The sequence below is a fragment of the Lepus europaeus genome, chromosome 9 (genome assembly GCF_033115175.1).
Source record: "Lepus europaeus isolate LE1 chromosome 9, mLepTim1.pri, whole genome shotgun sequence".
NCBI classification, from domain to species: Eukaryota; Metazoa; Chordata; class Mammalia; order Lagomorpha; family Leporidae; genus Lepus; species Lepus europaeus.
The window spans coordinates 2,249,242-2,275,408 of NC_084835.1; the positions used below are offsets into that span (position 1 = coordinate 2,249,242).

At 58.9% G+C, this 26,167-nt stretch overlaps 2 protein-coding genes across 4 annotated transcripts in view; one reads left to right on the plus strand and one right to left on the minus strand.

Annotated features, from left to right (window-relative positions):
- On the plus strand, positions 1-20,145 carry TRNT1 (tRNA nucleotidyl transferase 1). Of its 2 annotated transcripts, XM_062200346.1 has the most exons (9): positions 1-20; positions 1,558-1,714; positions 7,108-7,301; positions 11,706-11,844; positions 14,020-14,146; positions 15,427-15,620; positions 16,687-16,940; positions 17,397-17,678; positions 18,667-20,145. In XM_062200346.1, exons 2-8 carry the CDS (start codon positions 1,582-1,584, stop codon positions 17,649-17,651), a joined length of 1,296 nt encoding a protein of 431 aa, XP_062056330.1. In that variant the 5' UTR covers positions 1-20; positions 1,558-1,581; the 3' UTR covers positions 17,652-17,678; positions 18,667-20,145. The 2 variants fall into 2 exon arrangements, with proteins under 2 accessions (XP_062056330.1, XP_062056331.1); XM_062200347.1 differs by lacking the exon at positions 18,667-20,145 and having other exon boundaries at positions 17,402-17,523.
- Positions 18,618-26,167, minus strand: part of CRBN (cereblon) — a 25,172-nt gene continuing 17,622 nt past the window's right edge. For both annotated transcript variants that reach the window (XM_062200344.1, XM_062200345.1), the window contains exons 6-11: positions 21,581-21,643; positions 20,861-20,945; positions 20,435-20,550; positions 20,141-20,205; positions 19,704-19,835; positions 18,618-19,091 (exon numbers count right to left, since the gene is read on the minus strand). In XM_062200344.1, the coding sequence (XP_062056328.1) occupies positions 18,911-19,091; positions 19,704-19,835; positions 20,141-20,205; positions 20,435-20,550; positions 20,861-20,945; positions 21,581-21,643 (642 nt within the window). In that variant the 3' untranslated portion in view covers positions 18,618-18,910. The remainder of the gene's footprint in view (positions 19,092-19,703; positions 19,836-20,140; positions 20,206-20,434; positions 20,551-20,860; positions 20,946-21,580; positions 21,644-26,167) is intronic.

A 26,167-nucleotide genomic window follows, 5' to 3' on the forward strand; every position in this document is an offset into this window, starting at 1 on the left:
GCGGCGGCGGCGGCGGGCAGGTGAGCGGCGTCCTGTGAGGTCGGGTCTTTTGGTTTCCTGTCCCGTCCTGACCTGTTCCACGCGGGCCCCGACCCCGGGAAGGCGGAGACGCGAGCGCGGGCGTCCGCCGGGCCCGGGCGGAGTGGCGGGGACCTCGTCCCGCCAGGTGGCAGCGCGGGGGCCGCTGGGCCTCAGTGCCCGGCCGGCGGGCCAGTGCTCAGCCAGGGCCGGGGGCGTCAGGGCCGCCGTCTGTCCGAGCGGTCAGCCTCCCGCGAGGCCTGGTGCAGCCGCGAGCGCTGCCCCCGCTGGTCTCTCTCCCTCTGTGAACCTCTGTTCCCCTGCTCCCGGGCCTCCCTGCTGTGCTGGGCTCGCCGCGACTGTCTCGTGGGGCTCCCCCTGCGCTCCTGCAGGCCCCGACGGGCCCCACCTGCCCTGACCCCCCGTATCTCAGGACTCTGTGTTCTCCAGGCCCCCGGCGGGAGCCCACCTGTCCCGACCCCCGTATCTCTTCTGGGGCTCCCCCTGTGCTCCTCCAGCGCCCTGCGGGAGCCCACCTGTCCTGACCCCCGTAGCGCTCTCAGAACTCTGTTGTCTTCTCCAGGCCCCGACGGGCCCCACCTGCCCTGACCCCCCCCCCCCCCCCCCCGTATCTCAGAACTCTTGTCTTTTCCAGGCCCCGACGGGCCCCACCTGCCCTGACCCCCCCCCCCCCCCGTATCTCAGAACTCTTGTCTTCTCCAGGCCCCGACGGGCCCCACCTGCCCTGACCTCCCGTATCTCAGAACTCTTGTCTTTTCCAGGCCCCGACGGGCCCCACCTGCCCTGACCCCCCCGTATCTCAGAACTCTTGTCTTCTCCAGGCCCCGACGGGCCCACCTGCCCTGACCCCCGTAGCTCTCTCAGAACTCTTGTCTTCTCCAGGCCCCCGGCGGGCCCACCTGTCCCGACCCCCGTATATCTCTCCTGGGGCTCCCCCTGCGCTCCTCCAGCCCCCTGCGGGAGCCCACCTGTCCTGACCCCCGTAGCTCTCTCAGAACTCTGTTGTCTTCTCCAGGCCCCGACGGGCCCCACCTGCCCTGACCCCCCGTATCTCTCCTGGGGCTCCCCCTGCGCTCCTCCAGGCCCCGACGGGCCCCACCTATCTTGACCCCCCCCATCTCCTGGGGCTCCCCCTGTGCTCCTCCAGGTCTCTGATGGGGGCCCACCTGCCCTGACCCCCCGTATCTCAGGACTCTGTGTTCTCCAGGCCCCCAGCGGGAGCCCACCTATTCACCTGTCTCCTGGGCCCCCCTCTTTCTCTCCTAGAGTCCCAGCGCCCCCTTCTCCTTAGGAACCCTCCTGTGCCCTTCCTGGGATGCCTGGTGGTGCCTGCAGGAACTGCAGGGGGAGGGGAGGGGAGGGGAGGAGGGGTCCCTGAGGGTGGCTGTGGGAACCTGGGACTCGCAGGTGCTCTGGGCAGACACCTGTCGGTGTTGCGGGGGCGAGCGGGTGGATTTCTCCCTAAGATGCGGCCCTTTGCTTTCCCTCGCTGGACTCAGTGCTGCCCTGTTCCCGCAGGAGGGCGCCGGTGACCGTGCCCAGATGCTGAGGAGCCTGCGACCCTGGTCCCGGCCGGCGCTCAGCTGCACCTGGAGCAGGCTGTGCCTCCTCACCATGAAGGTGCAGTCGCCGGAGTTCCAGTCGCTCTTCACAGAAGGGCTGAAGAGCCTGGCAGGTGAGGGGCGGAGGCCTGGGCTCCTGTGCAGCCCTGGCTGGGGGCCGCACGGCACCTGCCAAGGAGCTCAGGAGCAGAGCTCATTGGTGGGGAATGGCAAAGGAGAGGCCGGTGGCCGGGTGGGTGGGCCGGGGAGGGCCGGCGCTGCTGTGCAGAAGCCGGGTCTCCCTGGTAGAGGAGCACAGGGCACTAGCCAGAGGTAGGTGGCCCGGAGGGCAGGCTGGGGAGGGCGGGCCCTGCTGTGCTGAGGGCTCCCTCCTCCCCAAGAGGGGCTGGCCCTGCCCCCTGGGCCCTGCCTGTGTACCCCCAGCAACGACGGCAGAGCTGCACTGTGGCCTTGGCAGTGTGAGTTCGGAGCCCAGTTCATAACCAAGCTCGCTCCTTTCTGTTTCTCGAGTTTCACACTTAAAATTGAGGTAAATCTGGGAGCCCTCAGTGGTGCGGCCTCTGTGTTTGTAGCTTGCAGAGTCCTTGGAAAGCTGGGTCTATGTTTATGCTGTGCCACACGGGCAAATAGGAAATTCAGAAGTTCGCAATTGGACGGTGTGTTTTGTGAAAGAACTATAGGCGAATTTAGAATCTTTTTTGCGGTAGAATAAATTTACTTTTCAATTCTGTTTTCCATGAACTTTTTTTTTTTTTTTTAATTTATTTATTTGACAGGTAGAGTTACAGACAGTGAGAGAAAGACACAGAGAGAAAGGTCTTCCTTCTGTTGGTTCACCTCCCAAATGGCCGCTATGGCTGGCGCTGCTCTGATCCGAAGCCAGGAGCCAGGTGCTTGCTTCTGGTCTCCCATGGGGCGCAGGGTCCAAGCACTTGGGCCATCCTCCACTGCCTTCCCGGGCCACAGCAGAGAGCTGGACTGTAAGAGGAGCAGCCGGGACTAGAATCTGGCGTCCATATGGGATGCCGGCGCCACAGGTGGAGGATTAACCAAGTGAGCCACAGCACCGGCCCGTGAACTTCTCAAAGTGCCTTCATGTGTACCTTACTGAGTTGTATCTAAGTGTCCTTTTTTTTTTTTTAAGATTTTTTTGTATGCATTTGAGAGGTAGAGTTACAGACAGTGAGAGGAAGATACAGAGGGGCCGGCACCGTGGTGCAGCGGGTTAACACCCTGGCCTGAAGCACCAGCATCCCATATGGGTGCCTGTTCCAAGACCCGGCTACTCCACTTTGTTCCAGCTCTCTGCTGTGGCCTGGGAGAGCAGTGGAGGGTGGCCCAAGTGCTTGGGAGACCCGGAAGAAGCTCCTGGCTTCAGATTGGCGCAGCTCCTGCTGTTGCGGCCAGTTGGGGAGTGAACCAGCAGGTGGAATACCTGTCTCTCTCTGCCTCACCTCTCTCTGTGTGTAACTCTTTTAATAAGGAAATAAATCTTTTAAAAAAAAGAAAGAAAAGTCTTCCTTTCTGTTTGTTCACCCCCGAAATAGCCACAATGGCCAGAGCTGCGGCGATCGGAGCCAGGAGCCAGGGGCTTCTTCCTGGTCTCCCACGTGGGTGCAGGGGCCCAAGGACTTGGGCCAGCTTCTGCTTTACCAGGCCACAGGAGAGAGCTAGATCGGAAGAGGAGCAGCCGGGACTCGAAGCAGCACCCATATGGGATGCTGGCGCCGCAGGTGGAGGATTACTGTGCCATGGTGCCGGCCCCCTAAGTGTCCTTTTAAAAGCCTGAACTGTGAAGTATTTTTTAAAATGGTTTAATGATAGAGCTAATCGAAACGATAACTAAGATATTTTCAGTTCTGGATCCCATTTTGAAATGGAATTAATTTGCTGAGTGACTTTGAACCTACAATTTTATTTCACTGAAGCCAGTGTGGGAATCTTGAAACAGTGCTTAGCTGTGATTCAGCTTTGACCATCCTGTTGTCTTTTTTCTTTCTTCTATTTTTTTAGAAGATTTATTATTTGTTTTTCAGGCAGAGTTAGGGAGAGATCTTCCAACTGCTGGTTCACTCCCCAAGTGGCCACAGCAGCCGGGGTTGGGTCAGGCTGAGCTAGGACTCCAGAACTCCATTTGGGTCTCCCACTTGGATGGCAGGGCCCCACACAGTTGGGGAATCTTCCGCTGCTTTCCCAGACAGGTTAGCAGGGAGCTGGATTGGAAGTGGAGCAGCCGGGGCTTGAACCGGTGCTCCTACCGGACGCTGGTTCTCCACGCGGTGGCTTGACGCGCTGTGCCGCAACACCAGTCTGCTGTCTTGCTTTCTAAAATGGGGTCCAGTGAATATAAACCTGGCCTCAGTTTTGGTATTTCAAGGTAAAAAAAAAAAGAGTTTACAACATGGGTTTAACATTGCTGCAGATTTTTTATCGCTTATTTATTTAATTAGAAGGATCTTCCACCCACTCATTCATGGCCCAATTCCCGTAGCACCTGGGGCTGGGCCCGGCCGACCTGAGGGCTCAGTGCACATCTTCCAGGCAGGTGTCAGGGGCTCAGCAACGTGGGCCGGCACCTGTGGCCTCCCAGGGTCTGCAGTAGCAGGAAGCAGAACTGGGGCTTGGAGGAGGCGCCCGGGTGAGCTGTGGGTGTCCCAGGGGGTGCCTCGGTGGCAGGGCCCCCGGCTTTCTTTGGTAGCTGGATGGCCATTCAGGTGGGCCAGGGTGGTGCACCGTAGCGCTGGGCAGACAGGCGAAGAGGCAGCCTCCGTGCGATGCGTTTGTGCCCAGGTGCTTGTTGGCAGCCCCTGGCGTTCACTTGCGGGGAGGCTTCTCGAGCGGTTTCGAGTCGCTGAGTGTGGGGTTGGGATGTCTGTCGGGCAGCGAGCCAGCAGGGCCAGACGGGGCACTTAGAACAAAGGGCGAGAGGAAGAGGCCAGACCGTGGTGCGTCGTGGAGCACGGATTGACCGTGTGGCCACGTCCCTGTGTGTGGCTGCTTCGGAGCCAGGAAGGTGGCGGCCAGCGGCTGAGTGCCTGAGTGAGTTGGGATGGTGCTTTGGGGGAGAGCTGCTCACCAGCAGTGCTGCAGGGGGAACCTGCCGGGAGAACTCGGTTCAGAGAGAGCGTGAGGCGAAGCTTAGCAAGGGGGGAGGCAGGAATTGGTCCTGGAGGCCAGCTGTGGGTGCTCCGGAGTGGACGCTGTGGAGGCCAGCTGTGGGTGCTCCGGAGTGGACGCTGTGGAGGCCAGCTGTGGGTGCTCCGGAGTGGACGCTGTGGAGGCCAGCTGTGGGTGCTCCGGAGTGGACGCTGTGGAGGCCAGCTGTGGGTGCTCCGGAGTGGACGCTGTGGAGGCCAGCTGTGGCTGCTCCGGAGTGGACGCTGTGGAGGCCAGCTGTGGGTGCTCCGGAGTGGACGCTGTGGAGGCCAGCTGTGGCTGCTCCGGAGTGGACGCTGTGGAGGCCAGCTGTGGGTGCTCCGGAGTGGACGCTGTGGAGGCCAGCTGTGGGTGCTCCGGAGTGGACGCTGTGGAGGCCAGCTGTGGCTGCTCCGGAGTGGACGCTGTGGAGGCCAGCTGTGGGTGCTCCGGAGTGGACGCTGTGGAGGCCAGCTGTGGGTGCTCCGGAGTGGACGCTGTGGAGGCCAGCTGTGGGTGCTCCGGAGTGGACGCTGTGGAGGCCAGCTGTGGGTGCTCCGGAGTGGACGCTGTGGAGGCCAGCTGTGGGTGCTCCGGAGTGGACGCTGTGGAGGCCAGCTGTGGGTGCTCCGGAGTGGACGCTGTGGAGGCCAGCTGTGGGTGCTCCGGAGTGGACGCTGTGGAGGCCAGCTGTGGCTGCTCCGGAGTGGACGCTGTGGAGGCCAGCTGTGGCTGCTCCGGAGTGGACGCTGTGGAGGCCAGCTGTGGCTGCTCCGGAGTGGACGCTGTGGAGGCTCGGCCGGGACGAGCAGCTGTGTAGCTCGGTTACCTGCGACTTAGACCCCTGCGTCTGGATTGCAGACGCCGGACCCAGGGGAGACTGCTGTGGCCCTGGAGGGGGAGGTGAGTGAGGGCGGCCCTGACATTCCAGTGTCGGGCTAGCAGGGGCCAGGGGCCCTGGACCAGGCACTTGTCAGTGTCAGGGCGATGGGCCACTGCATAGATCTCGGGAAAGCTCTGGACTAACATAGCTGACTTTCCCATTTTATTGTAATTTTTATGTATTTTAGTTTTATTTGAAGGGCAGAGGGACAACCGGTCCATGTACTGGTTGACTCCCCAAATGCCTGCAGTATGAGAGCTGGGCCTGGCTGCAGCCAGGAGCTGGGACCTCAGTTCATGCCTCCCACGTGGCTGGTGGGGGCCTGACCACCTGTGCCGTCACCTGCCTCGTGGGGTATGTGTTGGCAGGAAGTGGGTTGGAAGCAGAGGCGTGGGGCTTGTCCCCAGGTGTGCCGGCGTGGAAGGAAGTCGTTCCAAGCAGTATCCCCACGGCTGCACTAAACGCCTGCCCCTGCGGGGTGAGACGTGGCTCCCGCGTTAAAGACCTTTTAGTGGGGGGCTTCGCACAGTCTGTGAAAGGTGGGATTAAGAGAGATTTGTCACCACAAAGCTGTGGAGCCCATTCCCGTGCAGTTTCCTTCATATGTATTCCCTGGACTTTGAAAAAACCCCTGTGTGCCTGGGTTTCAAGATTTGCACCAAAGCGAAGTTGTAATTCCACTTCCGTGATGTTTGGATTCCACTTCCGTGATGTGTTTGGAGCGCCCTGTGCAGTTCGTGGGGCTTCGCTGGGACCTGGGGAGGAGGGGCTGGAGAGCCGGCTTTTCTTGCAGGGTGGAGGTGGAGGAGGGCAGGACTCGCCGGCGCAGCTCGTCCTGGCACGGAGCCTGGAGAAGGGTGCTGGGGGTTCAGGAGAGCAGAGGGAGAGGCGTGGGGGTGACAGAACCAAAGCTGGGTAGGCTTGGGTGTGCGAGCTGAGCTGTGAGTAGGGGTGCTGGGCCTGCTGGGGAGTGCCGGGTCTGCGTGCTGCACAGGGGGCCAGGGCACCCAGGCTGGGCCCCTGTTCCTGGCTGTGTGGGTGCCGCAGGCTGGGGAGAACCCTGGGCGTCTTGGGAGGGTGTGCTAGTTGGCGTTTTGTGACTGGTGACACGCAGAGGGAGGGAGGTTGGTTGTTTCTAGTTCGCCCAGTCCCAAGGTCAGGCGGCCCTTGGTTTAGCCGTCTGGGGAGGCTGGAGGGTGGCAGTGGCAGGAAGCAGGGCTGGGCCGCCTCTGGCTTTGCAGCCACGGCTCAGAAGAGCCACCTGCAGGGCGCACGCTGTGACAGGTGGGCCTGCCCCATCCCCTGTCTACACCCACACTCGGGTCAAGGCTCCACCCCTCATCACCCTTAGTGTGTGACTTAAGAGGGACTCGGTGCCTGCCTGAGTTCCAGCTGTGTGTCGGGTGGCTGGGAGAGGGCTCCGTGAGGCAGGGCTTCGTGGTGGGCTAGGAGCTCTTCTGTGATTGCCACACTTTTTCTGTCCCGCAGAGCTGTTTGTCAGAGAGAACCATGAGCTGAGGATTGCGGGCGGGGCCGTGCGGGATTTGCTGGCTGGAGTGAAGCCGCAGGACGTGGACTTTGCCACCACCGCCACCCCCGCACAGATGAAGCAGATGTTCCAGGCGGCCGGGGTCCGCATGATCAACAACAAGGGGGAGAAGCACGGCACCGTCACGGCCAGGGTGAGCAGACGCCAGGCACGCTCCGGCGCTGGATGTGTCTATCTTCAAAAGATTCATTTATTTGAGAGGCAGGGTTAGAGAGGGGCAGAGGCGGTGAGGGGGAGAGAGGGAGGGAGGGAAGTTGGTCTGTGATCCGCTGGTTCACTCCCCAGATGGCCGCAATGGCTGTGGCTACACCGATCCAAAGCCAGGAGCTAGGAGGTTCTTCCAGGGTCCTTGGTGCAAGGGCTCAAGCACTTGGACCATCTTCTGCTTTCCCAGGCCATAGCAGAGAGCTGGACTGGAAGTGGAGCAGCCAGGACTCAAACCAGCACCCATATGGGATGCTGACGCTGCAGACCAGGGCTTTCACCTGCTGTGCCACACACCTGTGTAGGGCACTTGACATTGAGCTGCTGAGCTCAGAGAGAGCGGGAAATGAGCAAGTGAGGGCTGAGGACGCTGCTGGAATGGATTTGCGCTCTGCAGACCCTGTGTGCTGAGTGTACACTGTGATGTGTACGGAGCTGCCGTGAGAGTGTGGACACTGCACGCCAAGTGTGCACTGTGGTGTGTGAGGACACTGTGTGAGTGTGGACCCTGCACACTGAGTGTGCACTGTGATGTGTACGGAGCTGCCGTGAGAGTGTGGACGCTGCACGCCAAGTGTGCACTGTGGTGTGTGAGGACACTGAGTGTGGACCCTGCACACTGAGTGTGCACTGTGATACGTACGGAGCTGCCGTGAGAGTGTGGACTCTGCACGCCAAGTGTGCACTGTGGTGTGTGAGGACACTGTGTGAGTGTGGACCCTGCACACTGAGTGTACACTGTGATACATACAGAGCTGCCGTGAGAGTGTACGCTGCACACCAAGTGTGCACTGTGGTGTGTGAGGACACTGTGTGACTGTGGACCCTGCACACTGAGTGTACACTGTGGTGTGTTAGGACACTTTGTGAGTTTGGACCCTGCACACTGAGTGTACACTGTGTTATGTAAGGACACTGCCGTGTGAGTGTGGACCCTGCACACTGAGTGTGCACTGAGGTGTGTGAGGACACTGCTGTGTGAGTGTGGACCCTGCACACTGAGTGTGCACTGAGGTGTGTTAGGACACTTTGTGAGTGTGGACGCTGCACACTGAGTGTACACTGTGTTATGTAAGGACACTGCCGTGTGAGTGTGGACCTTGCACACCGAGTGTACACTGTGGTGTGTGAGGACACTGCCGTGTGAGTGTGGACCCTGCACTCTGAGTGTACACTGTGTTATGTAAGGACACTGCCGTGTGAGTGTGGACCCTGCACACTGAGTGTGCACTGTGGTGTGTGAGGACATTGCCGTGTGAGTGTGGACCGTGCACACCGAGTGTACACTGTGGTGTGTGAGGACACTGTGTGAGTGTGGACCCTGCACACTGAGTGTACACTGTGATACGTACGGAGCTGCCGTGAGAGTGTGGACGCTGAACACCGAGTGTGCACTGTGGTGTGTGAGGACGCTGCCGTGTGAGCGTGGACCCTGCACACCGAGTGTGCACTGTGGTGTGTGAGGACGCTGCCGTGTGAGCGTGGACCCTGCACACCGAGTGTACACTGTGGTGTGTGAGGACACTGTGTGAGTGTGGACCCTGCACACTGAGTGTACACTGTGATACGTACGGAGCTGCCGTGAGAGTGTGGACCCTGCACGCCGAGTGTGCACTGTGGTGTGTGAGGACGCTGCCGTGTGAGCGTGGACCCTGCACACCGAGTGTACACTGTGGTGTGTGAGGACACTGTGTGAGTGTGGACCCTGCACACCGAGTGTACACTGTGATACGTACGGAGCTGCCGTGAGAGTGTGGACCCTGCACGCCGAGTGTGCACTGTGGTGTGTGAGGACGCTGCCGTGTGAGCGTGGACCCTGCACACTGAGTGTGCGCTGTGGTGTGTGAGGACGCTGCCGTGAGAGCGTGGACGCTGCACACTGAGTGTGCACTGTGGTGTGTGAGGACGCTGCGTGTGAGCGTGGACCCTGCACACCGAGTGTGCACTGTGGTGTGTGAGGACGCTGCCGTGTGAGCGTGGACCCTGCACACCGAGTGTGCGCTGTGGTGTGTGAGGACGCTGCCGTGTGAGCGTGGACCCTGCACACCGAGTGTGCACTGTGGTGTGTGAGGACGCTGCGTGTGAGCGTGGACCCTGCACACCGAGTGTGCACTGTGGTGTGTGAGGACGCTGCCGTGTGAGCGTGGACGCTGCACACCGAGTGTGCACTGTGGTGTGTGAGGACACTGTGTGAGTGTGGACCCTGCACACTGAGTGTACACTGTGATACGTACGGAGCTGCCGTGAGAGTGTGGACGCTGCACACCGAGTGTGCACTGTGGTGTGTGAGGACGCTGCCGTGTGAGCGTGGACCCTGCACACTGAGTGTACACAGCATTTATGGAAAGAAATTTCTCTTTTGGTAGTACATTACCCTCTGCTCACTGCTTTACAATATCCCTTTTTATTTTTAATAAAGAGTTTTTTTATTCATTGACAGAGTTACAGAAAGAGTGATGGAGAGAGAGAGAAAGGTCATCTCTCTGCTGGTTCATCCCCAGTAGCTGTAAGGGCCAGAGCTGTGTGTATCCAGAGCCAGGAGCCTCTTCCCGTCTCCCGCGTGGGTGCCGTCCACTGTGACCTCCATGTTGTGTTTCTTTGCTAGTGTCAGGTGTAGTCTCCGATTCCCAGTGGGACATCAGCTGCATTTCTTTGATGCCTTGCTTCCTCAGAGCTTGTCTTTTTATGTTAATTATTTAATTTGGGGCCAGCGCTGTGGTGTTGGGGGTAAAGTCGCCTCTGAATCGCCGGCATCTCATATGTGCGCCGGTTCAAGTCCTGGCTGCTCCACTTCTGATCCAGCTCTCTGCTATGGCCTGGGAAAGCAGTGGAAGATGGCCCAAGTCTTTGGGCCCCTGCACCTACGTGGGAAGACCTGGAAGAAGCTCCTGGCTCCTGGCTTTTGATTGGCACAGCTCCAGCCATTGCGGCCATCTGGGGAGTGAACCCATGGCTGGAAGACTGCTCTGTCTCTGCCTCTCCTCCTCTCTGTACCTCTGCTTATCAAGTAAATAAATCTCTTCTAAAAATTATTTATTTGAAAGGCAGAGGGAGAGAGATCAATCTTCGATCTACTGCTTTACTCCCCAGATGGCTACAATGGCAGGGCTAGGCCAGGCCAAAGCCAGGAGCCAAGAGCCCCTTCAGGGTCTCCCACGTGGGTGCAGGGGCCCAAGCTCTTGGCCATCCTCCTCTGCTTCCCCAGATGCGTTAGCAGGGAGCTGGATCAGAAGTGGAGTAGCCGGGATCCCAGCTGTTGCCCGTGTGGGATGCTGGCGTCTCAGGCAGGTGGCGCTGTAACCCGCTGCTGCCAAGGGCCGGCCCCCCTCTGAGCAGCTCCTGTCTCGCTGGCTTCCCCTGAATGTCGGTGTGTCTGGCTGATGCTCTGTTCTGTGTGCGAGGTGTCAGCAGCAGGGCATGAAGGGCAGTCTCCCGCGGCCGTTGCCGGGGAAGAACCTCGAGTGCTGCCTCGGGGGGAGCAGTCGGGGCGGGTTGGTGTCCCCGAGTCTTGTCCGTCTGTGACGTGGTCTCTGTCCCTGGGGCCCCACGTCTGGTGACCGGGGCCTCTGCTCTCCTGGAGTCACCGCTGGGCTTCTGCCTGGGTCGGGGCGGCACGGGGACGGGGAGGTGTAGCAAGGACTCTCAGATACTTGCTGTTCTTTGCCCTCAGAGGGGCTGGATTCTGTAGTGATCAGAGACAGCGCTTGTACCCAGGGGAGCGGTGTGGGGCTTGTGCAGCGACCCTCCTCCGCTTTCACGTCCCCAGAGTCCAGTGTCCTGCCGGCAGTCCGATGAGCCGCCGTCTGTCCCTAAGTGCCGTGCTCTCTGTCCCTGTGCTTGTGGGCATCTGGAACGTTCTCCGTCCATCTGCACGTACAGATGCTTCTCGTGGTCGAGGCTGACCACGCGTGTCCCTCTGTCATGTGCCCACGCGACTTCCCCAGCCATCTTTGCCGGGACAGGCAACGTGCTTGGGCTAGAGTGGCGGCTCCCTGCTCGGCACGTGCTGCCGAACCGAAACCTGGAGCTTGCAGACTGCACTCGGCCGTGTTCCAGAGAGCAGCCTGGTTTGAGACAGGATAGTCGGGACACACCACGTGTCAGAGTCCCTTGTTTTTAGGATTCTATGTTAACTACAGTGGTGTCTGTTAAATGTCGTTTCTGGGCTCCGTCTTTGGCTGTGTGCTCTTCCTGTTTGACATTCCGGGCTGGTTGACTCTCCCCTTCAGAAGACGTACAGGACACCCCCGGTCAGGCCTTAGGAGACAGACTTGGTTCTGAGTGCAGATGGTACCACGGAGTACGTTGCGAAAGCCCGCGTGTTTGATTGCAGCTGCATGAAGAGAACTTTGAGATCACCACACTGCGGATCGATGTTACCACCGATGGCCGGCACGCCGAGGTGGAGTTCACCACCGACTGGCAGAAGGATGCCGAGCGCCGAGACCTCACCATCAACTCCATGTTCCTGGGTAAGGGGAGACAGGGCCGCGCGGGGGTCACGCGGGGGTCCCTGTGCTGTCCCCTGCCTGCTGCACGGGCGGTGCTCATGCCCTCCTTGGTGGGTGGTCGTGAGGGTTAAGGGAGTGAATGCTCAGTGCCTAGAGCAGCGCCTGAGCGCGTGGTGGGACGGTGCTGCCTCCAGCTGCGTCAGCCCTGAGTGTCTGACAAGAACCGTGTGTGTGCACCTGTGCAGGCCCGGGCACGCTCGGTGCTGTTCCCTGTGCTCGCCCTGCCGTGTGTGTGCACGTGTCCCTTCACATGGCATCCCGGTGCGCGTTGGTGAGTGACATCGGCGCCTCTTCAGTTGCGTGTGTGTGAGCTGAGATTCCTCCTCACCGCTGTGTCTGGGATTCGGCCGTAATCAGTCTGCACTGGCCAGGAGGGTGGCACCGGCTTGTTAGGTCAGGTGAACCGTGGGTTAATAAAGCGATGAGCAGCCACGTGCTGGTAGGTGCGTTGGTGCCACGTCCTGTGCCGTGCTTGCTCGACACGCCCTCTGTGTTTCAGACTGGAGTAGCCCTGTGCGGCTGGAGCAGGAGGGGCTGCCCCCGGTGGGGGAGGTTGTTGGCCTGGTGCTGGGTCTCAGCTCATCGCACCGGTGACAGGCACCGTTCTTGGGTGCTTACGAGGTGCTAGGCACATGAGGGGGCACCCAGTACACGTTTGCTTGTTCAGCTCAGAGTGAACTGTTGGACGTGGTGGAGCGTCTGTCGTCCTGACTGGCTTCCCCCGAGAACACAGCCTGAGAGACGCTGTTTGATCAGCATGGTTTGGAAGTACTGTTGGATGGGAGCTCCTCGCACTGGCGCTGGTTCTGTCCTCATGGGTGCTGCGCCCTTGTCGGGCCCAGGCCCTGTCCAGCACCCGCCGGACTCGAGTCTTCCCAGTGGCTTCTGCCAAGTGGCGCAGCTGCTAAGCTGGAGTCCGGGTTGTAGCAGCTGCTGCGCACCCCTCCCCGGACACCGTGCTCGCGTCTCAGTTCTCTGTAGTGCTGACGTCCAGCCCAGCCAGTCTGGGTTGTTTTCAAGCGTCTTGGCTCAGGCATTCATGGTTTTGACATTTGTAGTTGTTACGTGGCTTCCCAAACCCTTCGTTTTGCTTTTTCATATTTTTTTATTTTTTTTTCCCAAAATCTCTCTCTCCTTTGCTGAAAGACCTTGGCCCCTGCAGGCTCAGCGAGGGGCGAGGGGCCTCATAGAGGTGGGTGACGGCTGAGTACACCCTAGGGGTTGCTACTTTGGGTTCGTATTTGTGTTGACTTAATTTTTCTCGTCATTTCCTGCTAGTGTCTTTTTGAAGCTGGAGGGTTTTGTCTGCTTTAAGGTGCATTTATATAGAAGGAAGGGATGGAGAGAGGGAGCTGGGATGTGAACCAGTGCCCACGTGGGATTCTGGCACTGCAGATGGCGCTTAACCCAGTGGGCCGCAAAGCTGGCCCGAATCCGCAGCTTCTAAACAAAAGTGGCACAGCAGGAAGTTATGAGCTTACCAGTGTTTGTTGCTTTGGGGCAGTTGAGTGTTTTTGTTTATGTTTATTTTTCAAGATTTGTTTTGGTTATTGGAAAGGCAGAGTTAGAGAGACAGGTCTTCCAGTCACTGGTTCACTTGTAAATGGCCACGTCAGGCCTGGGTCAGCCTGAAGCCAGGAGCCAGGAAAGTCACCCTGGTTTCACGTGCCGGGGCAGGGACCAAAGCATTGAGCCACGCTGCACTGCTTTCCTGGGCGAGTTAGCAGGGAGCTGAGGCAGAAGTGGAGCAGCCGGGACTGCAGCCGGTGCCCATCGGGGATGCTGGCGTCGCAGGCGGGTGCTTTGCCCAGCACACCACAACACCAGCCCGTTTCCGGTTTCATTTCCTGTTACCTTTCCCGTGTTACCCTGCGATCACATGGTCTGTTTTCCCTCTCGCTTGCCCCAGGTCACCAGGTCTGGCCTATGTTCCTTTGTCCTGGGAGCTGTAGCCTTTCTAGTTGCCGTTCTAAGTACAGCCTTGGATCTCATCTTCGGTCTGAGAGCTAAGGGTTCCTGTTAATGACAGCTTTCTGACTTCCTCCCTTGCTGAAGGGAAGAACTGTAGCTGGTTTTCTCCTGCGTTCAGATTCTTATTTGCTGACAGATCTCTCTCCCCTCTTTTCTGATGAATAGGTTTTGATGGCACCTTATTTGATTACTTTAATGGTTATGAAGACTTAAAAAATAAGAAAGTTAGATTTGTCGGACAGGCCAAACAGAGAATACAAGAAGATTATCTTCGGATCCTAAGATATTTCAGGTAAGAATGTTTAAAACTTGCTTTAAAACAAACAAATGCATTTGTGGCGTCATCACTGGAGCCGGACTGTGGCTGTGCAGGTACAGTGTCTGTGTCCGGGGGACGCTGGGCATCTGTGATGTGGGCGTGACCTCTGCAGGTGAGCTGTGAGTCCAGTGCCTGTTCTCCTCTGTGATTGGACGCCAGGCCTGAGTGCTCACCACCGGCCAGGCCCTGTGCGGTGCTCTGAGCACGAATCTGTTGCCCTGCAGCCATGGGAGGCGGTCCGGGACGGCTGACGCCTCGCGGCACAGTGGTGCAGGGCCAGTGGCCGAGCGCAGGGACGTAGGTAGAACTCGGCAGGTGCAGAGTAGGGATTGTAGAGGTTTGATGTGAAAGGTAGAGACAGAGCTGTTTACAAGTTCACTCCTCAAGGGCCCCAGTGGCCAAGGCCGGGACCAGCTAAAGCCTGCGGTTGGTAATTCAGTCCAGGTGTCTCACGTGGGTGGCAGAAGCCTAGTTACGGGAGCCCCAGGGCTGCGTGACACTGATGTGGGCGTCCTCACAGCGGAGTGAGCGTGCACTCCACCTGGATGGTTAGGTGCTGTGCTCGACCCCATGAAGAGCTGTCCGGTCTGTGTCTAGCGTACTCACTCTCTCCGTGGTTGGGCGTGCTCAGGGGCGCCCCGTGTCAGCACACGTGTCCTGTGGGTAACAGCCGGCTCAGGGCGCCCCGTGTCAGCGCACGTGTCCTGTGGGTAACAGCCGGCTCAGGGCGCCCCGTGTCAGCGCACGTGTCCTGTGGGTAACAGCCGGCTCAGGGCGCCCCGTGTCAGCGCACGTGTCCTGTGGGTAACAGCCGGCTCAGGGCGCCCCGTGTCAGCGCACGTGTCCTGTGGGTAACAGCCGGCTCAGGGCGCCCCGTGTCAGCACACGTGCCCTGTGGGTAACAGCCGGCTCAGGGCGCCCCGTGTCAGCGCACGTGTCCTGTGGGTAACAGCCGGCTCAGGGCGCCCCGTGTCAGCACACGTGCCCTGTGGGTAACAGCCGGCTCAGGGCGCCCCGTGTCAGCGCACGTGTCCTGTGGGTAACAGCCGGCTCAGGGCGCCCCGTGTCAGCACACGTGCCCTGTGGGTAACAGCCGGCTCAGGGCGCCCCATGTCTGCACACTCACTGTCTCCGTGGTTGGGCGTGCTCAGGGCACCCCGTGTCAGTGCACGTGCCCTGTGGGTAACAGCCGGCTCAGGGCGCCCTGTGTTCTCTCGGTAACAGCCCATCACCGTGAGGATGCTTGCCTGTAGGTTTTACGGCAGAGTCGTGGAGAAACCCGGGGAGCACGATCCCGAGACCTTGGAAGCAATCGCAGAGAACGCACACGGCCTGGCCGGCGTGTCTGGGGAGAGGATTTGGGTGGAGCTGAAGAAGATTCTGACTGGAAGGCACGTGCAGCACCTGGTTCACCTCATCTACGATCTCCACGTGGCCCCGCACGTCGGTGAGGCCGCGGTGTAAACCGCTGACAGTGTCTGATTCGTGTAGTTGAAGAATTCGTAGTGGGGATGTGGGACTTTGTTTTTTTTTTTGACAGGCAGAGTTAGACACCATTGGTTCACTCCCCAAATGGCCACCACGGCTGGCGCTGCGCCGATCCGAAGGCAGGAGCCAGGTGCTTCCTCCTGGTCTCCCATGCAGGTGCAGGGCCCAAGCACTTGGGCCATCCTCCACTGCACTCCCGGGCCACAGCAGAGAGCTGGCCTGGAAGAGGGGCAACCAGGACTAGAACCTGGTGCCCATAAGGGATGCTGCACTTCAGGCAGAGGATTAACCAACTGAGGCACAGCGCCAGCCCCGACGTAGGACATTTTAAAACAGGCCAGACTTTGGGGTCAGGGTCTGATCTAGAAAGGCTGTGTGACCACTGCGTCGTCCACGGTCACAGCGCGCAGGTGTGCTTCAGGCACATTCAGAACAACTTCACATAGGAGGCTCCAGGGAGGTCTCAGCACCCCCAAAACAGTGCTTCATAGGTTACACTGAGGACGGCGTGCTGTCACCTGACGCTGCAGCACACACAGGAGTGGTGACGGGAGAGGATCCCTCGCGAGTGACAGCACCGTGTCCGCCTGCTGAGGCAGGCCTGTCAGGAAGAGGCAGAGAGAGAGAGAGGTCTTCCCTCCGCTGGGTCACTCCCCAGTCGGCTGCAGTGGCCGGAGCCGTGCCAATCCGAAGCTAGGAGCCAGGGGCTTTTTCCAGGTCTGCCACACGGGTGTAGGGGCCCAAGGACTTGGACCATCTTCCACTGCTTTCCCAGGCCATAGCAAAGAGCTGGAGCAGCCGGGACTCAAACCGGTGCCTATGTGGGATGGCAGCACTGCAGGTGGCAGCTTTACCCACTGTACCACAGCGCTGGCCTCTGGGTTTTGAGCGTGACCGGAGAGGACAGCACAGGGGCACCGGTGGTTCATTTTGGGCTCGGCAGACTGGACCAGCTCTGTGTCCAGCCACAGGCCTTTCTGCACACACACTCTAGAAACAGGTGGAAAACTCCTTTGTCCCTACAGGCTTACCTGCTAATGCAAGTTTAGAGGAATTTAACAAAGTCACCAAGAACGTGGAGGGCTTCTCACCAAAGCCAATGACAGTGTTGGCCTCCTTATTCAAAGCACAAGATGATGTCACAAAACTGGATTTGAGATTGAAGATTTCAAAGGAAGAGAAGAACCTTGGCTTATTTATAGTGAAAAACAGGAAGGACTTAGTTAAAGCAGCCGACAGCTCCGAGTCACTGCGGCCGTACCAGGACTTCGTCATAGACGTGAGTGCACAGCTAGTGTGGGAGCGGCGTGGCGGGTGTGCCGTGGGAGCCGCAGGGTTGGTGTTTGCACGGTGTGGCCGTGGCGGGTGTGCTGTGGGAGCCGCGGGGCTGGTGTTGGCACCGTGCGGCCGTGGCGGGTGTGCTGGGGGAGCCGCGGGGTTGGTGTTCGCACAGTGCGGCCGTGGCGGGTGTGCCGTGGGAGCCGCAGGGTTGGTGTTGGCACGGTGTGGCCGTGGCGGGTGTGGGTTAGTGTTCACACAGTGCGGCCGTGGCGGGTGTGCTGGGGGAGCCGCGGGGCTGGTGTTGGCACGGTGCGGCCGTGGCGGGTGTGCTGGGGGAGCCGCGGGGTTGGTGTTCGCACAGTGCGGCCGTGGCGGGTGTGCCGTGGGAGCCGCGGGGCTGGTGTTGGCAGCCCCCGTGCCCGCGTGTGACTCAGCGGCGTTCCCGTGTGGCCAGTGCAGGGAGCCGGATGCCACTGCGCGTGTCTGTGAGCTGCTCAAGTACCAGGGCGAGCACGGGCTGCTGGAGCAGATGCGGGGCTGGTCCATCCCCCCCTTCCCCGTGAGCGGCCATGACCTCAGGAAGGAGGGCATCTCTTCAGGAAAAGAGATCGGGGCGCTTCTGCAGCAGCTGCGGACCCAGTGGAAGAAGAGCGGCTACCAGATGGAGAAGGAGGAGCTGCTCAGCTCCATCAGGAAGACGGAAGGCTGAGGGCGCGGCCGCCGCGGAAGGGGCCTGGTAAGAATCACTTGGTCTCCTGTGCCCAGCCCGGCCCTCCACGCCCGCCTCTTACCTGATCATTGTCATGACACACTTACTCAGGTTTGCCACTGAACTAACTGTAGGCCCGTGTGGTGAGCTCTTAGCTGAACTGCACAATACATTTAACCCTGGAAAGGTAACAACTAGGGGCTTCACTTGGGCCCTCATCTCAGGAGGCATACACGAAGGACTTCAGGAAGCTCAAGGGAACATGCAGTTCAAAGTATGGGGCTATGTCAGTGCAAAACATTGCAAATTCTTCACAAGCTCTGTTTGCTTATGCGTGAAGCAGTGTTTGGTTGATGTCAGCAGAGGCTTCCTGAAGTACCTTCATCTCGATGTCTCTAAGTTCTGCCCTTAGGGTCCTAAAACAGGGGTCGTGGGCGACCGCAGGTCTGAATCTCACCTGTAAATAATACATGCGCACTGGAGGGAGCAGAACATTTTATTAGCAGGTGCTAGCAGATGGCATGGGACACTGAGCTCTGGAAGTGGTGCTGCTCCCTGCAGGTGGGTGAGGGTCTGGGGAGTCCATGTAAGGTGAGCCTGACCGCCAGGGCCGACCAGCACAGCCTTCTGAGGGGCGGAAAATGCACTCCTGATGCGGTACTTTGGCTTTACTGACGGAAAGAGCCAGCCAAAGTGAATTACACACCGGTGGGAAAGCAGCTAGGGTGTACACAGCCTGGAAGAGCAGTATTTCACATTTAGGGTTAACAGCTGACTTAGACGTTCCCTCCTCGGGCTGGGGAAGGGGCCAGGTTTGTACAGACATTGAATAGGGCTGTCGTTGGGACAGGCACTGTGCTGTCACTAACCAACTCAGGAAATGGAAACTATTTGGGGGTTCACATGACATATCTTACTCTTTAATATGTTCAAAATTTACAAATTAGTATCTCAGACAAGCGAAAGGAAACTGAAAAAGTCCATTTAAAACAGCATTTGTCACCTTGCCTTCCAGAAGGGACGCACCTTGTGCTTGGCACCTGGCTTTTACCCTGGTCACCTGCAGCAGCGTGGAGCCATCTTCCTGCCCGGCACAGCAGAGCCCACCGGCCGGTGGCCCCAAGCTACGTAGGTAGGGGCTCATTTGTGCCTGGAGTGCACCTGTCTGTGCCCAGTGTGCTGACGTAACCGTACCCTCTAGGTGCGGCAGATCTGATTGAGAACACCCATGTGTTAGTGACTTTACCCCTACCGTATGTTTACAAGCAAAGGATCACCCTGTCTGGGCTCAGTTCATCTTCAGTGTCTGGGATTGTGGGCAACAGAGCGGATCGAGTTAACCCCCAAAACTTCTGAGGCGACATGTCTTTCTTGGTGGCTGTGAATTTCCATCCAATGTGGCTCGCACAGATCTTGCATTGAGCAACCGTCCAGGCGTACCTGCAGAGTGAAGGAGCTGTTAGCCACGCACGCACGTACATTTCTGATCCCCAGCCTACTGTGTGCATCAGCCTGTTTGGAGAGGATTTATTTTCTGAGCCAGAATGTTCTCATCTGTATTGTAATTTGTTACATAGCATTTCACTTTTCCACCAACCTCTTACGCTGTACCTTTCCTTCCACTTCTGTTAAGAGCCACCTCGTTAGGAGGGCTTTCCTTCTGGATTGCTGTCTGGGGACGTGAGGTCGATGACCTTGGCAGTCATTCTAACCAGAACTACACATCATGGCAGCCAGGTCTGACCTTCCCGTTCCTCCCCCTGGCAGAAGTACATCATCACGAATGCCCCCCTCCCGCAGCCTGCGAGGACAGACTTGGGCCCCAGGTCGCAGGATCATCCTTGCGTATTACGACCAGAGGAGGAGCAGCCTGTTAGCACTGGGATGCTCTCTGGCTTTGTGGGAGTCACTGCAGCTGCACTCCTTTTTCTCCCTGACTTCAGGTTCATGGCTCGTGTCCTTCACTGTCTTTTTGATTATGTAACTGTAGCAATTCTGCTTAGGACTGTGGGATTTTCCACCCAACTGAGGGTCAAAGCAGCGCAGTGTTACCCAGGAAACCAGCTGTGCTCTGTAGAAGGCCGGCCAATCAGGTTCAGGTTGCAAGCCTTGTACACGGTGAGAGTCTCGTGGACGTAGCCGTGGGGGTTCACGTAGGCGGCCATCGGCCCGCACAAGGATAAACTGAAAGAAACCACAGGAAACCAGCATGGTTTGTCCATTGGCAGCGGCTCTCCTCCGATTCACAGGGAGACTTTCAGTGGAACCAGGGTCCTATGGGGTCATCCCCGGCCAGGGGATGCAGGCTCTGCAGATCTAAGCCATGCTCAAACCACAGTGCCAGCCACAATGAGGGGAACGGGGTTCACTTCCTGTGCACAGGCCCCTCCATCACCCAACCAGGAAGAGGACCTTGCCCAGAACGGATGCTGATCCTGGGAAGGCAGTGGGAAATCCATCCAGAAATCACTAAAAATAAAAGTCTTTACCTGAATATTTCATTTTTGGTGGTGATTTCTGTTTCTTGACATTGTTTACAGCAAAGAGAAGTACACTAAAAAGAAGTTGAGAAAATTATCCTGTAATGACAGCTCATGAAAACTTGCTCTGTCTGTATCACTCTGAGAGGAGAGTGAAGTGGAGCGGGCCAGAGGCGCGCGCGGGGAGGCAGTGTGTTCACGTGGGTTGCTCCATGTGTTGCACAGACTTTCGGGGGGAGGTCAGCCGTGAGCTGTGGCCGCAATGCAGTCACACCACAGTCTGACGCACACGCACTTACTCACTTTATTCATGATGTCGAGCTCACAGCGAAGTCGTTGGATAGCACTGCCGATTTTAAGGAGCTGAATTCTCAATACATCGTCAATAGGAAGACAAGCAGCTACTCTGTAAGAAAAATCTTAAGAGGCACGGTAGAGTTCACAGGTTTGAGCCAGGAGTCTGGACACGGCCCCCTCTTTACAGGGCTTCCGCAATGCACATTTAATCGCCCACACTTGTTTTTGCAAATGTCATTTAAACTACACATGAACTTGGACCTATTTTACAAATCGCGAAGTCCAGGACCTGGCCCTGTAAAGAGCTGGAGGACTCCACACGAACTTTACCACCCGTTAACTCGGTTGGCAAAGGAAATGCGTGTGCTTTTCAGAATCCATGAAAAACAATGTATTTCACACAGCACCAGCCACAGCACAGAGTTTTCATACCGACTGGATTGGAAGGGAGAGAGTCGTCCTTCAGATTTTCATCCCACTCGCGGAGCTGTTTCTTGATTCTGTCCATAAGCGTTTCCTTGTCGGGAAGAAGCCGTGGTGACGTTCACAAACCTATCAGCGTTTACCCTCAGCCACCCGCGTCTCCTCGTGGTGGTCCTGACGACGCCCGGCCAGCCTGTGCACTGTCTGTGGGAGGCTCAGAAGCTGCTGCCGGCAGAGCCCATGGTCAACGCCCCAAGTGCTCGCAGCCCTCTGTTCAGTGTCCCAGGAAGCAGCCCCGCGGACACAGCAGAGCCGTTCTCCCTAGCAGCTGGGTGCTCGGGGACTCCTCTGCCCTGTGCCACAGAACACAGGACGGCACCCGAGCTCAGGTAGGAGGCTAGTGAGGAGCACAAGTACAGTATACTTGTTTGTTTAGAGAAAATCAAAACCAAACCATTGTGAGGACCCTCTTATTTCCTCAATGCGATTCCCACTTGACCCAGCAAAATCTCAAATCCATAAAACGCCCTGAAGTCTCATAATGCCACGTCTCTACGTTACAAACAAGGAACTGTGGAGAAACCCGAGGTGGGCCCAAGTCCCAGCAGCATCTGCCTGCTGCCTGTTCTACTTCCAACGTAACCAAGGGCATTAGTTCTGAAAATAGCTCTGGGTGATCCACGCCTGCTTACGACACGCCCAGAAACGAGTTCAAGGAAACCTACTTACAGCGTCATACAAGGAATAGAGCCAGCGAGGCCACGAAGTCAGATTTGCACAATGGAACTTTCTCTGAAAAGAGAAAAAAAAAGTCCAATAGCAACAAGAACATGAGAAAGCAACTGCCCTATGGGAACGTTCTCTAACCTGAGGTCAGTATGACCAAGTCTGACACCTATGGAGCAGCTCAGCTGCTCCACCCAACCACAAAGGGAGCTGTGGCCTCAGCAAGCTAGGAGCACAGCGTGTGTGTGTGTACAGCTCCCTGCACGCACAGGCTATGCCAGACCCAGGCTGTATGGTGTAGCCTGGTGCTCGACACACAAACCTGTGTGTGTCGCTGTGCTGGCCAATCCCAAACATCCAGGTATCCAAGCAGAGCCGCACACGGGAAGCAGCAGAAACATGGCAAAGTCAAGGTAAACAATGGCTGCTGAGCGCAGCTTCCAGGACGGGGGTGCTGTGTGCGAGCGCGTGAGCGAGCAGCAGGGCTCCCAGTGGAAGCCTCGGCTACCGCTGCAACACACTGTGCTAACCTCAATGTAGTCAACACTGCTTTTTTTTTTTTTATTTTTTAAGATTTATTTATTTGAAAGACAGAGATACAGTGAGAGGTAGAGAGAGAGAAAGGTCTTCCATCTGCTGGTTCACTCCCCAGATGGCTGCAATGGCTGGAGCTGCGCTGATCCGGAACCAGGAGCTTCTTCCAGGTCTCCCACGTGCGTGCAGGGGCCTAAAGACCTGGGCCATCTTCTGCTGCTTTCCCAGGCCATAGCAGAGTGCTGGATCACAAGAGGAGCAGCTGGGACTCGATCCGGTGCCATATGGGGTGCCGGTGCTTCAGGCCAGGGCATTAACCCGCTGCGCCACAGTGCCGGCCCCCACTGCTTTCTTAACAAACACTAATTTTATAATCTCGGACAATACTTAAACATCTCGTACAGCTGCACACAAGTATTGACATCATTCTGTAAGCTTTTTCGTTTTACACTTTCGTTAGAGACGACCCCATCTGCCTAGGTTTGTCTGCCTCCACATCACAGACATGAGGACTGGGGGGTCGCTGGGCAGGAGCGGTTGTTCAGCTCCACTGTAAGCTCCCAGGGGATGCGGCACTGACGTGACCCAGCTCTCTGCAATGCCTGGGAGAGCAGTGCAAAGGCCCCGGCACCCACATGGGAGAAGCTCCTGGATTCGGATCAGCGCAGCTCCACCTGCTGCGGCCATTTGGTGAGTGAACCAGCAGATGGCACACCTCCCTCTGCCCCCATGCTGCTCTCTGTAACTCTGCCTTTCAAACAGGAAAATAAACCTTAAAATTAAATTTAAAAAAATGAAACCCAGCCACCGCGTGCTGCGCTGGCACCCTTATGGGTGCTGATTTGAGTCCTGGCTGCTCTGCTTCCGCTCCAGCTCCCTACTAATGCGTGTGGAGAAGTAGAAGATGCCCCATGTAATCGGGCCCCTGCACCTACAGGGGAGACCTGGATGGCGCTCTGGCTCCTGGCTTCTGCCTGGCCCAGCCCTGGCTGTTGTAACCACTGGGGAGTGAACCAGTAAATGCAAGTTTCCTCTCTAATTCTGAGTTTGAAATAAATGAATAAATCTTAACCCAAAGCTCAGTTTGAGAACAAACATGTAGGGGCAGGTGTGGCACAGTGGCTACAGTGCCCTGGGCACTCTGCGCCCTCTCAGCCACCGCACATCCCAGTACACTGCCCTGGGCACTCTGCGCCCTCTCAGCCCCCGCACATCCCAGCCACAGTGCCCTGGGCACTCTGCGCCCTCTCAGCCCCCGCACATCCCAGCCACACTGCCCTGGGCACTCTGCGCCCTCTCAGCCACCGCACATCCCAGCCACACTGCCCTGGGCACTCTGCGCCCTCTCAGCCACCGCACATCCCAGCCACACTGCCCTGGGCACTCTGCGTCCTCTCAGCCACCGCACATCCCAGCCACACTGCCCTGGGCACTCTGCGCCCTCTCAGCCACCGCACATCCCAGCCACACTGCCCTGGGCACTCTGCGCCCTCTCAGCCCCCGCACATCCCAGCCACACTGCCCTGGGCACTCTGCGCCCTCTCAGCCCCCACACATCCCAGCCACAGTGCCCTGGGCACTCTGCGCCCTCTCAGCCACCGCACATCCCAGCCACAGTGCCCTGGGGACTCTGCGCCCTCTCAGCCACCGCACATCCCAGCCACAGTGCCCTGGGGACTCTGCGCCCTCTCAGCCACCGCACATCCCAGCCACAGTGCCCTGGGCACTCTGCGCCCTCTCAGCCCCCGCACATCCCAGCCACAGTGCCCTGGGCACTCTGCGCCCTCTCAGCCCCCGCACATCCCAGTACACAGCCCTGGGGACTCTGCGCCCTCTCAGCCCCCGCACATCCCAGCCACACTGCCCTGGGCACTCTGCGCCCTCTCAGCCCCCGCACATCCCAGCCACAGAGCCCTGGGCACTCTGCGCCCTCTCAGCCACCGCACATCCCAGCACACTGCCCTGGGCACTCTGCGCCCTCTCAGCCACCGCACATCCCAGCCACAGTGCCCTGGGCACTCTGCGCCCTCTCAGCCCCCGCACATCCCAGCCACAGTGCCCTGGGCACTCTGCGCCCTCTCAGCCCCCGCACATCCCAGCCACACTGCCCTGGGCACTCTGCGCCCTCTCAGCCCCCGCACATCCCAGCCACAGTGCCCTGGGCACTCTGCGCCCTCTCAGCCCCCGCACATCCCAGCCACAGTGCCCTGGGCACTCTGCGCCCTCTCAGCCACCGCACATCCCAGCCACAGTGCCCTGGGCACTCTGCGCCCTCTCAGCCCCCGCACATCCCAGCCACAGTGCCCTGGGCACTCTGCGCCCTCTCAGCCACCGCACATCCCAGCCACAGTGCCCTGGGCACTCTGCGCCCTCTCAGCCACCGCACATCCCAGCCACACTGCCCCTGGGCACTCTGCGCCCTCTCAGCCACCGCACATCCCTGCTACAGTGCCCTGGGCACTCTGCGCCCTCTCAGCCACCGCACATCCCAGCCACACTGCCCTGGGCACTCTGCGCCCTCTCAGCCCCCGCACATCCCAGCCACACTGCCCTGGGCACTCTGCGCCCTCTCAGCCACCGCACATCCCTGCTACAGTGCCCTGGGGACTCTGCGCCCTCTCAGCCACCGCACATCCCAGCCACAGTGCCCTGGGGACTCTGCGCCCTCTCAGCCACCGCACATCCCAGCCACACTGCCCTGGGCACTCTGCGCCCTCTCAGCCACCGCACATCCCAGCCACAGTGCCCTGGGCACTCTGCGCCCTCTCAGCCCCCGCACATCCCAGCCACAGAGCCCTGGGCACTCTGCGCCCTCTCAGCCCCCGCACATCCCTGCTACAGTGCCCTGGGCACTCTGCGCCCTCTCAGCCACCGCACATCCCAGCCACACTGCCCTGGGCACTCTGCGCCCTCTCAGCCCCCGCACATCCCAGCCACACTGCCCCTGGGCACTCTGCGCCCTCTCAGCCCCCGCACATCCCAGCCACAGAGCCCTGGGCACTCTGCGCCCTCTCAGCCCCCGCACATCCCTGCTACAGTGCCCTGGGCACTCTGCGCCCTCTCAGCCACCGCACATCCCAGCCACACTGCCCTGGGCACTCTGCGCCCTCTCAGCCCCCGCACATCCCTGCTACAGTGCCCTGGGCACTCTGCGCCCTCTCAGCCACCGCACATTCCAGCCACACTGCCCTGGGCACTCTGCGCCCTCTCAGCCCCCGCACATCCCAGCCACACTGCCCCTGGGCACTCTGCGCCCTCTCAGCCCCCGCACATCCCAGCCACAGAGCCCTGGGCACTCTGCGCCCTCTCAGCCCCCGCACATCCCAGCTTCCTGCTGTTGCACACCGACAGACACCGGGGGCCCTGCTAGCATGTGGAAGAATCAGGCTGGACTGGTCCAGCCCTGGCCACCGCCAACATCTGGGGAGTGACCCAGTGGATAGAACATCTCCAGTCTGTCTCCTTCTGCTACATAAAGCGTCATACAGGTGTGCAAAAACAACCAAAATATCTGAGACAAGTGTAAGGGACACAAAAGTAGGCCTGAACAGCTACACTGTGTCAGTGCTACTAAGAGCAGCAAGCAGGGAAGAGCCTGGACATCAAGCAACAAGGAATACAAGGGGGGGGTGAGGAGACCTTTATAGCAGCAACCCAGAACCACCACACTGGGCCAGAATATACACAGTGGTCCAGTTGTCTCAAAAACCCAATCCCACAGGTGTGCAAAGGCTGACATGTGAGGGGCACACCACCGGGAGGGAAAGAGAAAGGTCAATCAAAAGGGACTCGAGAGCAGAACAGCGGCAAGGGGGCTGCAGCCAGGTCGAGGGACGATCGAGTCCTGCGAGTGACCCCAGGAACTGGGTAGAGAGGGAGGGTGGGGGCGGCGCTGTCCACTCTGCCGTCCACCTCACAACCAGGGCTCCCCCAGCTCAGCCAACCGTATGACAAGTTCAGACTCAGGCCTACCCACGGACGCTGGGCAAGGGGAGGCCCAGGTGTTGACCTTGGAGCTGCTTCTCAAAGCAGAGGTTCAGAAACTGCTACACCAGA

What these genes read in the sequence shown, in the direction of transcription:
- TRNT1 (XM_062200346.1), top strand. Translation starts at nt 1,582, where the DNA reads ATGCTGAGGAGCCTGCGACCCTGGTCCCGGCCGGCGCTCAGCTGCACC. An exon ending in CATCAACTCCATGTTCCTGG is followed by an intron (nt 11,845 to 14,019) that starts GTAAGGGGAGAC and finishes TCTGATGAATAG; the next exon opens with GTTTTGATGGCACCTTATTT. An exon ending in CGGATCCTAAGATATTTCAG is followed by an intron (nt 14,147 to 15,426) that starts GTAAGAATGTTT and finishes GCTTGCCTGTAG; the next exon opens with GTTTTACGGCAGAGTCGTGG.